This window comes from Scyliorhinus torazame, unplaced genomic scaffold (assembly GCF_047496885.1).
Source record: "Scyliorhinus torazame isolate Kashiwa2021f unplaced genomic scaffold, sScyTor2.1 scaffold_1688, whole genome shotgun sequence".
NCBI lineage: Eukaryota > Metazoa > Chordata > Chondrichthyes > Carcharhiniformes > Scyliorhinidae > Scyliorhinus > Scyliorhinus torazame.
In genome coordinates, this window is record NW_027309415.1 from 24,719 (window position 1) to 35,480 (window position 10,762).

General features: G+C 54.8%; 1 protein-coding gene across 1 annotated transcript in view; it reads left to right on the plus strand.

Annotated features, from left to right (window-relative positions):
- LOC140407634 (FACT complex subunit SPT16-like) overlaps positions 1 to 8,356 on the plus strand; it is a gene marked incomplete at both ends in the record, with an annotated part of 31,759 nt that extends 23,403 nt beyond the window's left edge. Inside the window, 4 exon segments of the mRNA XM_072494974.1 lie at positions 1,927 to 1,992; positions 4,661 to 4,756; positions 6,116 to 6,231; positions 8,203 to 8,356. Coding sequence (XP_072351075.1) covers positions 1,927 to 1,992; positions 4,661 to 4,756; positions 6,116 to 6,231; positions 8,203 to 8,356 — 432 coding nt within the window.
- Positions 8,357 to 10,762: the final 2,406 nt, after the last annotated feature.

The window sequence follows — 10,762 nt, forward strand, 5'->3', positions numbered from 1 at the left end:
CACGCACTCTCGTAAACGCAGGCACGCACTCTCGTAGACGCACGCACTCTCGTAGACGCAGGCACGCACTCTCGTAGACGCCGGCACGCACTCGTAGACGCAGGCACGCACTCGTAGACGCAGGCACGCACTCTCGTAGACGAAGGCACGCACTCTCGTAGACGCAGGCACGCACTCTCGTAGACGCAGGCACTCTCGTAGAAGCAGGCACGCACTCTCGTAGACGCAGACACGCGCACTCGTAGACGCAAGCACGCACTCGTAGACGCAGGCACGCACTCTCGTAGACGAAGGCACGCACTCTCGTAGACGCAGGCACGCACACTCGTAGACGCAGGCACGCACTCTCGTAGACGCAGGCACGCACTCTCGTAGACACAGGCACGCACTCTCGTAGACGCAGGCACGCACTCTCGTAGACGCACGCACTCTTGTAGACGCACGCACTCTTGTAGACGCACGCACTCTTGTAGACGCACGCACTCTTGTAGACGCACGCACTCTTGTAGACGCACGCACTCGTAGATGCAGGCACACTCGTAGACGCAGGCACACACTCGTAAACGCAGGCACACACTTGCGTAGACGCAGGCACACTCACGTAAACGCAAGCACGCACTCGCGTAAACGCAGGCACGCGCTCGCGTAGACGCAGGCACGCACTCTCGTAGGCGCACGCACTCGTAGGCGCACGCACTCGTAGGCGCACGCACTCTCGTAGAAGCAGGCACGCACTCGTAGACGCAGGCCGCACTCTCGTAGACGCAGGCCGCACTCTCGTAGACGCAGGCCGCACTCTCGTAGACGCAGGCATTCTCGTAGACGCAGGCACTCTCGTAGACGCAGGCACTCTCGTAGACGCAGGCACTCTCGTAGACGCAGGCACTCTCGTAGACGCAGGCACTCTCGTAGACGCAGGCACTCACTCTCGTAGACGCAGGCACGCACTCTCGTAGACGCAGACACGCACTCTCGTAGACGCAAGCACGCACTCGTAGACGCAGGCACGCACTCTCGTAGACGAAGGCACGCACTCGTAGACGCAGGCACGCACTCGTAGACGCAGGCACGCACTCGTAGACGCAGGCACGCACTCTCGTAGACGCACGCACTCTCGTAGACGCACGCACTCTCGTAGACGCACGCACTCTCGTAGACGCACGCACTCTCGTAGACGCACGCACTCTCGTAGACGCACGCACTCTCGTAGACGCACGCACTCTCGTAGACGCAGGCACACTCGTAGACGCAGGCACACACTCGTAAACGCAGGCACACACTTGCGTAGACGCAGGCACACTCACGTAAACGCAGGCACGCGCTCGCGTAGACGCAGGCACGCGCTCGCGTAGACGCAGGCACGCACTCTCGTAGGCGCACGCACTCGTAGGCGCACGCACTCTCGTAGAAGCAGGCACGCACTCGTAGACGCAGGCCGCACTCTCGTAGAAGCAGGCACGCACTCGTAGACGCAGGCCGCACTCTCGTAGACGCAGGCCGCACTCTCGTAGACGCAGGCCGCACTCTCGTAGACGCAGGCCGCACTCTCGTAGACGCAGGCCGCACTCTCGTAGACGCAGGCCGCACTCTCGTAGACGCAGGCCGCACTCTCGTAGACGCAGGCCGCACTCTCGTAGACGCAGGCATTCTCGTAGACGCAGGCACTCTCGTAGACGCAGGCACTCTTGTAGACGCAGGCACACCCTCGCGCAGACGCAGGCACACCCTCGCGTAGACGCACGCACTCATGTTGAAGCACGCGCTCACGTGGACGCGCACACACTCGCGTACAAGCTCATGCGCACACTCAGGCGCAAGCCCACGTGCTACACGTACACCCACACACTGGAGAGAGACATTGACTGATTCCCAGGCGTGGGGAGAAGATCCTGCTCTGAGCACTGATTCTGGCTGTTCATCCCACAGGACGGCCCAGCTTCTCTCATCACTACTGTCAAGAAAAAAATCAAGAACGTCGGAATCTTCCTCAAGGTCAGGGAGCTTTACTCTGTATCTAACCCCATGCTGTACCTGTCCTGGCAGTGTTTGATGGGGACAGTGTAGAGGGAGCTTTACTCTGTATCTAACCCCCTGCTGTACCTGTCCTGGGAGTGTTTGATGGGGACAGTGTAGAGGGAGCTTTACTCTGTATCTAACCCCGTGCTGTACCTGTCCTGGGAGTGTTTGATGGGGACAGTGTAGAGAAAGCTTTACTCTGTATCTAACCCCGTGCTGTACCTGTCCTGGGAGTGTTTGATGGGGACAGTGTAGAGGGAGCTTTACTCTGTATCTAACCCCGTGCTGTACCTGTCCTGGGATTGTTTGATGGGGACAGTGTAGAGGGAGCTTTACTCTGTATCTAACCCCGTGCTGTACCTGTCCTGGGAGTGTTTGATGGGGACAGTGTAGAGGGAGCTTTACTCTGTATCTAACCCCGTGCTGTACCTGTCCTGGGAGTGTTTGATGGGGACAGTGTAGAGGGAGCTTTACTCTGTATCTAACCCCGTGCTGTACCTGTCCTGGGAGTGTTTGATGGGGACAGTGTAGAAGGAGCTTTACTCTGTATCTAACCCAGTGCTGTACCTGTCCTGGGAGTGTTTGATGGGGACAGTGTAGAGGGAGCTTTACTCTGTATCTAACCCCGTGCTGTACCTGTCCTGGGAGTGTTTGATGGGGACAGTGTAGAGGGAGCTTTACTCTGTATCTAACCCCGTGCTGTACCTGTCCGGGGAGTGTTTGATGGGGTCAGTGTCGAGGGAGCTTTACACAATATCTAACCCTGTGCTGTACCTGTCCTGGGAGTGTTTGATGGGGACAGTGTAGAGGGAGCTTTACTCTGTATCTAACCCCGTGCTGTACCTGTCCTGGGAGTGTTTGATGGGGACAGTGTAGAGGGAGCTTTACTCTGTACCTAACCCCGTGCTGTACCTGTCCTGGGAGTGTTTGATGGGGACAGTGTCGAGGGAGCTTTACTCTGTATCTAACCCTGTGCTGTACCTGTCCTGGGAGTGTTTGATGGGGACAGTGTAGAGGGAGCTTTACTCTGTATCTAACCCCGTGCTGTACCTGTCCTGGGAGTGTTTGATGGGGACAGTGTGGAGGGAGCTTTACTCTGTATCTAACCCCGTGCTGTACCAGTCCTGGGAGTGTTTGATGGGGACAGTGTGGAGGGAGCTTTACTCTGTATCTAACCCCGTGCTGTACCAGTCCTGGGAGTGTTTGATGGGGACAGTGTAGAGGGAGCTTTACTCTGTATCTACCCCGTGCTGTACCTGCCCTGGGAGTGTTAGATGGGGACAGTGTAGAGGAGCTTTACTCTGTATCTAACCCCGTGCTGTACCTGTCCTGGGAGTGTTTGATGGGGACAGTGTAGGGGGAGCTTTACTCTGTATCTAACCCCGTTTTTGCTGTACCTGTCCTGGGAGTGTTTGATGGGGACAGTGTGGAGGGACCTTTACTCTGTATCTAACCCCGTGCTATACCTGTCCTGGGAGTGTTTGATGGGGACAGTGTAGATGGAGCTTTACTCTGTATCTAATCCCGTGCTGTACCTGTCCTGGGAGTGTTTGATGGGGACACTGTAGAGGGAGCTTTACTCTGTATCCAACCCCGTGCTGTACCTGTCCTGGGAATGTTTGATGGGGACAGTGTAGAGGGTGCTTTACTCTGTATCTACCCCCGTGCTGACGTGTCCTGGGAATGTTTGATGGGGACAGTGTAGGGGGAGCTTTACTCTGTATCTAACCCCGTGCTGTACCTGTCCTGGGAGTGTTTGATGGGGACAGTGTAGAGGGGGCTTTACTCTGTATCTAACCCCGTGCTGTACCTGTCCTGGGAGTGTTTGATGGGGACAGTGTATAGGGAGCTTTACTCTGTATCTAACCCCGTGCTGTACCTGTCCTGGGAGTATTTGATGGGGACAGTGTAGAGGGAGCTTTAGTCTGTATCTAACCCCGTGCTGTACCTGTCCTGGGAGTGTTTGATGGGACAGTGTAGAGGGAGCTTTACTCTGTATCTAACCCCGTGCTGTACCTGTCCTGGGAGTGTTTGATGGGGACAGTGTAGAGGGGGCTTTACTCTGTATCTAACCCCGTGCTGTACCTGTCCTGGGAGTGTTTGATGGGGACAGTGTATAGGGAGCTTTACTCTGTATCTAATCCCGTGCTGTACCTGTCCTGCGAGTGTTTGATGGGGACAGTGTCGAGGGAGCTTTACTCTGTATCTAACCCCGTGCTGTACCTGTCCTGGGAGTGTTTGATGGGGACAGTGTGGAGGGAGCTTTACTCTGTATCTAACCCCGTGCTGTACCTGCCCTGCGAGTGTTTGATGGGGACAGTGTAGAGGGAGCTTTACTCTGTATCTAACCCGTGCTGTACCTGTCCTGGGAGTGTTTGATGGGGACAGTGTGGAGGAAGCTTTACTCTGTGTCTAACCCCGTGCTGTACCTGTCCTGGGAGTGTTTGATGGGGACAGTGAAGAGGGAGCTTTACTCTGTATCTAACCCCGTGCTGTACCTGTCCTGGGAGTGTTTCATGGGGACAGTGTAGAGGGAGCTTTACTCTGTATCTGACCCCGTGCTGTACCTGTCCTGGGAGTGTTTGATGGGGACACTGTAGAGGGAGCTTTACTCTGTATCTAACCCCGTGCTGTTGTGTTACAGAATGAAGATGAAGAGGAGGAGGATGAGGTGAAGGACGAGGCTGAAGATTTACTCGGCCGAGGTGGAAAGGCCAATCTGCTGACGGAGCGGACCAGGGTGAGTGGTCACTTGCCTGTTTGACCTGCCTGGGGCCGGAGCTCGGGTCGAGGTATCGACGTATATTTTTCCTGGACAAAAAGCGCGAGGCACAGAGGAAGAGGAGAACCTGCGCCAGTGCCCAAGTGGACGGGCCGAATGGCTTGTTCCTTCCGTCCGAGAGAAATTGCAGCCAGTGGGGCGAATGCGGAATAAAATAATTCTGTGAAATTCCCGGCGCCTGTGGGGAGAGGCACCGTGTTTCCCCCGTTTTGGGTCAATGACTTTGCTGTGGGACTGAGTCAGGGCCGTTTACCTGAAGCTTCTCTCTGTTTCTCTCCTCCTGGCCCGAGTGTTCCCACCAGATTTCATTTTTATAAAGGCCCCGCATCTTGCTGTGTGAAATTCTTGTTGCACGTTTAATTTATCACTCTTGATCTCTCTCCATCCCTTTCTCTCTGTCTCCCTCCCTTTCTTTTCTCTCCTTCCCTTTTCCCTCCCTTTCTTGCTCCCTCTCTCGCTCACTTTCTCCTCATCCCTCTCTCCTTCCCCCTCTCTCCCCCACTCTCCTTCCTCCTCTCTCCCCCTCTCTGTCCCTTCCCCCCCCCCCCTCTCCCTCCTTCCCCCTCTCTCTCCTTCCCCCACTCTCCTTCCCCCTCTCTCTCCCCCGCTCTCTCTTCCCCCCCCCCCCCCCCCGTCCACTCTCTCGCCCCTCTCTCCTTCCCTTTCCCTCTCCCTTTCTCTCTCCCTTTCTCTGTCCCTTCCTCTCTCCCTTCCTCTCTCCCTTCCTCTCTCCCTTCCTCTCTCCCTTTCTCTCTCCCTCTCTCTCTCCCTCTCTCTCTCCCTCTCTCTCTCCCTCTCTCTCTCCCTCTCTCTCTCCCTCTCTCTCTCCCTCTCTCTCTCCCCCTCTCTCCCTTTCTCTCTCCCTTTCTCTCTCCCTTTCTCTCTCCCTTTCTCTCTCCCTTTCTCTCTCCCTTTCTCTCTCCCTTTCTCTCTCCCTTTCTCTCTCCCTTTCTCTCTCTCTCTCTCCCTTTCTCCCTCTCTCCCTCTCTCTCTCGCTTTCTCTCTCCCCCTCACTCTCCCTCTGTCTCTCCCCCTCTCTCCCCCTCTCTCTCCCTCTCTCTCTCCCTCACTCTCCCTCTCTCTCTCCCTCTCTCTCCCCCTCTCTCTCCCTCTCTCTCTCCCTCACTCTCCCTCTCTCTCTCCCTCCCCCCCCTCCTGCTCTCCCCCTCCCTCTCCTGCTCTCCCTTTCTCTCTCCCTTTCTCACTCCCTTTCTCACTCCCTTTCTCTCTCTCTCTCTCTCCCTCTCTCCTTCACTCTCTCCTCCTCTTCTCCCCGCCCCCCCCCCCCCTCTCTCCCCCTCCCTCCCCCACCCACAGAACGAGATGACGTCGGAGGAGAAGCGACGGACACACCAGCGGGAGTTGGCCCACCAGCTGAACGAGGAGGCCAAGCGGAGGCTGACGGAGAACCGCGGGGAGCAGCAGAGCCAGAGGTAAGCGCTTGATCCTTGCCCCGGACGTCATGGGCAAGCAGGAACAGGCCCCGCCCCAATAGGGCAGGGGAAAGGCGCCGTCGCTGCCGAGGGTTAACGCGCAGAATGCTAGTATACCTGGTTCAATGGGCCAAAAGGCCTTCTGTCTCTGTGCTCCTGATTCGAGGGAGCGGATGTGTTCCTGCATATCAGCTGCTCTTCCGCCATTCTGGGCTGGCACCGTGGAGCTCCCTTCCTAACCGCGATGTGGATTGACCTGTGGTGAACGTGGGGATTTCACATATATTGCGTCATACGCAGTGGTACAGTCGGGGTTAAAAGCCCGGGTTCGTGTGTGTGCGCAGCCGCTGCAATCATGGTTTTAAAAATCCAGCTTTGAAAGACAGCCGGGCATTTTGGAGCCCGGCGCAATTAAAGCATTGTAAAAGTAAAATGCAATCGAACGTTACAGCGCAGTACAGGCCCTTCGGCCCTCGATGTTGCGCCGACCTGTGAAACCGCTCTAAAGCCCATCTACACTGACGATTATGAGTTTATCCATAAATTTAAACCTTTGTTTTCCCCCCCCCCCCCCCATAATTTTGAGAAGGATAGGCAGCGGGAGAGTGGAAGGGAGGTCGGTAGCCGTGGTAACGGAGAGATAGTTGGGAATGAAATGAAAATGAAAATCGCTGATTGTCACGAGTCGGCTTCAAATGAAGTTACTGTGAAAAGCCCCTAGTCGCCACATTCCGGCGCCTGTTCGGGGAGGCTGGTACGGGAATTGAACCGTGCTGCTGGCCTGCCTGGGTCTGCTTTCAAAGCCAGCGATTTAGCCCAGTGAGCTAAACCAGCCCCTCCAAGACCATATCCTCAGACCAGGAAGGAAGGGACGCTGGGGGGGGGGGGGGGGGGCGGAGGAGGTGAGAGTTGGGAACCTGGGTGTCACCATAATAACAAGGTGGGTCACGTTCGTTCAGCATGTCGGAAGTTGCATGGAAAACCAATGGGACTTCTTGGGGTTCTTAAGGAGGATTCTATAAAGGGAATAGAAACAGAGAACACAACAGGGCAGACTGTAGCTCTAGCTGGACTTGGGAGACATGGTGTAAAATCTGCTGTGGGAGCAGGTGTGGGGAATGAGGTAGAGGGGCGATATGCCGGGTTTGTATCTGACTGGGAGATCATCCCTTTTCCCCTCAACTGAAGTAGCCAAACCCATAACTCCATAAGGGACACAGGTACTACCCAAACTGGAGACGGATGTGGTTTTCCCTCCAGGGAGCTCATTGAAAGTTGAGGTATTAGTTAATGGGATAAGTGGGGGTTATATCCCAGTTCCATTGTATAAAGTACAATTGGAATGTGATTTAGTGTCGGGTCCGAGGGTTGCCGGGGTGGTTAAGAAATTCCCGGTGGACGGAGTACACTTGCTTTTGGGGAATGATTTGGTTGCAGTGAAGGGTGCAGCTTCACCCATAATTACGCAGTCCCGAGGGAAGTACTGCGGATAACATGAGATACCAATGTCAGGACAGGTGGGAATTGGGAAAATTCATTGGTCCTAATTCATTCCGGCCAGCGATGTTGTTTGCTGAAGTTGGGCTATTGGAATTTTGTTTATATAAAGGAGGTTCCCCAGACAGTAGATAATTAGAGACATTATGTTTGGCCTTAGTAAGACGACGTAGTTAACAGGAGCAGCGGGGGTGAAGCACTCGAGTGTTGAGTTAAGTTCTGATCTGTCTATGGGCTGACTAGCTGCTTCTCTCAAAAGCAGTTTAGTTACAAAGATGTTGCCGCCTATGAACAGAACAGCAGTTTCTGAAAGGACTGGCAGGTTAAACAGGAGTTTGACACAGGCAAGAATCTGCAAGCTGTTCCCTGAAGGATCTCTCTCCTCTCAAAGCGATATATCCAAGACATTTCTTTACAGCAAGTGTTCCTGGGTCTGCTAACTATTTAAAAATCTGCTGCTCCTTGTTTCCGCAGAGCTCGCAAGTCCCGGGACTCGTACAAGAACCCGTCCCAGATGCCTAAGGAATCGGACATCCGGGGCATGAAGATCTACATCGATAAGAAGTACGAGACTGTCATCCTGCCCGTATTTGGCATCGCCACACCGTTCCACATCGCTACCATCAAGGTAGGTCCCCCTGCAGGTCCCTCGGGAGCCCCGTGTGTTTAAGCATTTACGGTACGGCTGTGCCCCCTCCCAAGGCTCCGGTGCCTCTTCGCTGAATTAGCGCAAGTCATCGGGTCAGTCAGAGTTTAATTGCACCAAATGTTCGGTCGAAGGCCGCACCCTCGCTCACCCTTGGAGGCCACAGGCCAATAGTCAGTCGGTTGCTGCGCCCTGTCACTGGAAGGCAACAATACCTCATCGTGGGAGGGTAGACTCCTGCATTCGGTCAGTCAGAGTTCAATTGTTGCAAGCCATCATTGGAAGAGGCCGTGACTTGCAGTTGAGTAATCCGGGCTAGCCAGAGTTCAGTTTGTTCCAATCTTGTCGATGTAAGGCTACTGTGCCCCGATGTTGTGAAGTAAACACGGATCTTGGGTCACCCAGAGATCAATTGCATCCAAGGTGCTGCATCGGGGTCAGCGGAAGCTGCAGTTTGTACATCTGGCACAAAACAAATAATTTAAGAGATCTTGCCATGCTTATCTGATCCGGGATGGTCTGTCCCCTTAACTACCTCGATCTAAATTCTCACCTAGTAGGGGTCTCATTGAATTTACAGTGCAGAAGGAGGCCATGCGGCCCATCGAGTCTGCATCGGCCCTTGGAAAGCACGCCCTACTTAAGCCCCACACCTCCACCCTATCCCCGTAACCCCATCCAACCTTTTTGGACACTAAGGGCAATTTATCATGGCCAATCCACCTAACCTGCACATCTTTGGACTGTGGGAGGAAACCGGAGCCCCCGGAGGAAACCCACGCAGACACGGGGAGAACGCGCAGACTCCGCACAGACAGTGACCCAAGCCGGGAATCGAACCCGGGACTCTGGAGCTGTGAAGCAACTGTGCTAGCCACCGTGCTGCCCTCTAGGTTGCATTTTTTTTTTTTCCGTTCACGGGACGCGGGAGTCTCTGGCTGGGTAAGCATTTATTGCCCATCCCTAATTGTCCTTCAGAGGGCAGTTGCCGTGGGTCTGGAGTCACATGTAGGCCAGGCCGGGTCAGGGCGGCAGATTTCCTTCCCGAAACGACAAAGAGCAAAGAAATGTACAGCACAGGAACAGGCCCTTCGGCCCTCCAAGCCCGTGCCGACCATGCAGCCCGACTAAACTACAATCTTCTACACTTCCTGGGTCCGTATCCCTCTATTCCCATCCTATTCATATATTTGTCAAGATGCCCCTTAAATGTCACTATCGTCCCTGCTTCCACCACCTCCTCCAGTAGCGAGTTCCAGGCACCCACTACCCTCTGTGTAAAAAACTTGCCTCGTACATCTACTCTAAACCTTGCCCCTCTCACCTTAAACCTATGCCCCCTAGTAATTGACCCCTCTACCCCGGGGAAAAGCCTCTGACTATCCACTCTGTCTATGCCCCTCATAATTTTGTAGACCTCTATCAGTCGCCCCTCAACCTCCGTCGTTCCAGTGAGAACAAACCGAGTTTGTTCCACCGCTCAATAAGCATTTTTATTGAATTCAATTTCGCCATCTACTGTGGCGAGATTCGAAGCCAGGTCCCCAGAGCGTCACTCTGGGTGTCTCGATTACTCGTCCAGTGACGATGCCACTGTGCCATCCCTGTGTGTGAAAAGGGGTTCAATAGGGTAGGCGTCGGGGACATTAATGTAAATTAGACGTTAATAGATGGGAATTCAGCCCCGGGAAATGCCTTTAGATATATGCAGGTGAGGGCTTTTGTGAGGCGACAGGTGAGGGAATTCCCGTTGCTCCCGGGCACAAGAAGTTCAAGACAGGGTGATCTCGGGTGTGTGGGTCGGGGAGGGCAAGGTTTCGGCAATACACCAAGAGATGAAAGAAGAGGGGGAAGCCCTGGTAGAAGAGTTGAAGGGTAAATGGGAGGAGGAGCTGGGGGAGGAGATTGAGGGAGGTCTGTGGCTGATGCCCTGGGTAGGGTTAATTCCTCCTCCTCGTGGTGCCAGGCTCAGCCTGATACAATTTAAGGTGGTCCACAGAGCGGCACTTGACGGGCGCGAGGTTGAGTAGGTTCTTTGGGGTAGAGGACAGATGTGGAAGGTGCTCAGGGAGTCCGGCGAACCATGTCCATATGTTTTGGTCATGCCCGGGCACTGGAGGGGTTCTGGAGAGGAGTGGCGGAGCAATATCTCAGGTGGTGAAAGTCCGGGTCAAGCCAAGCTGGGGGCTAGCACTATTTGGAGTAGTGGGACGAGCCGGGAGTGCAGGAGGCGAAAGAGGCCGGCATTCTGGCCTTTGCGTCCATAGTAGCCCGGCGAAGGATCTTGCTAATGTGGAAGTGTGGAAGGAGGCGAAGCCCCCAGCCTGGAGGCCTGGATAAACGACATGGCTGGGTTCATAAAGCTGGAGAGGATTAAGTTCGCCTTGA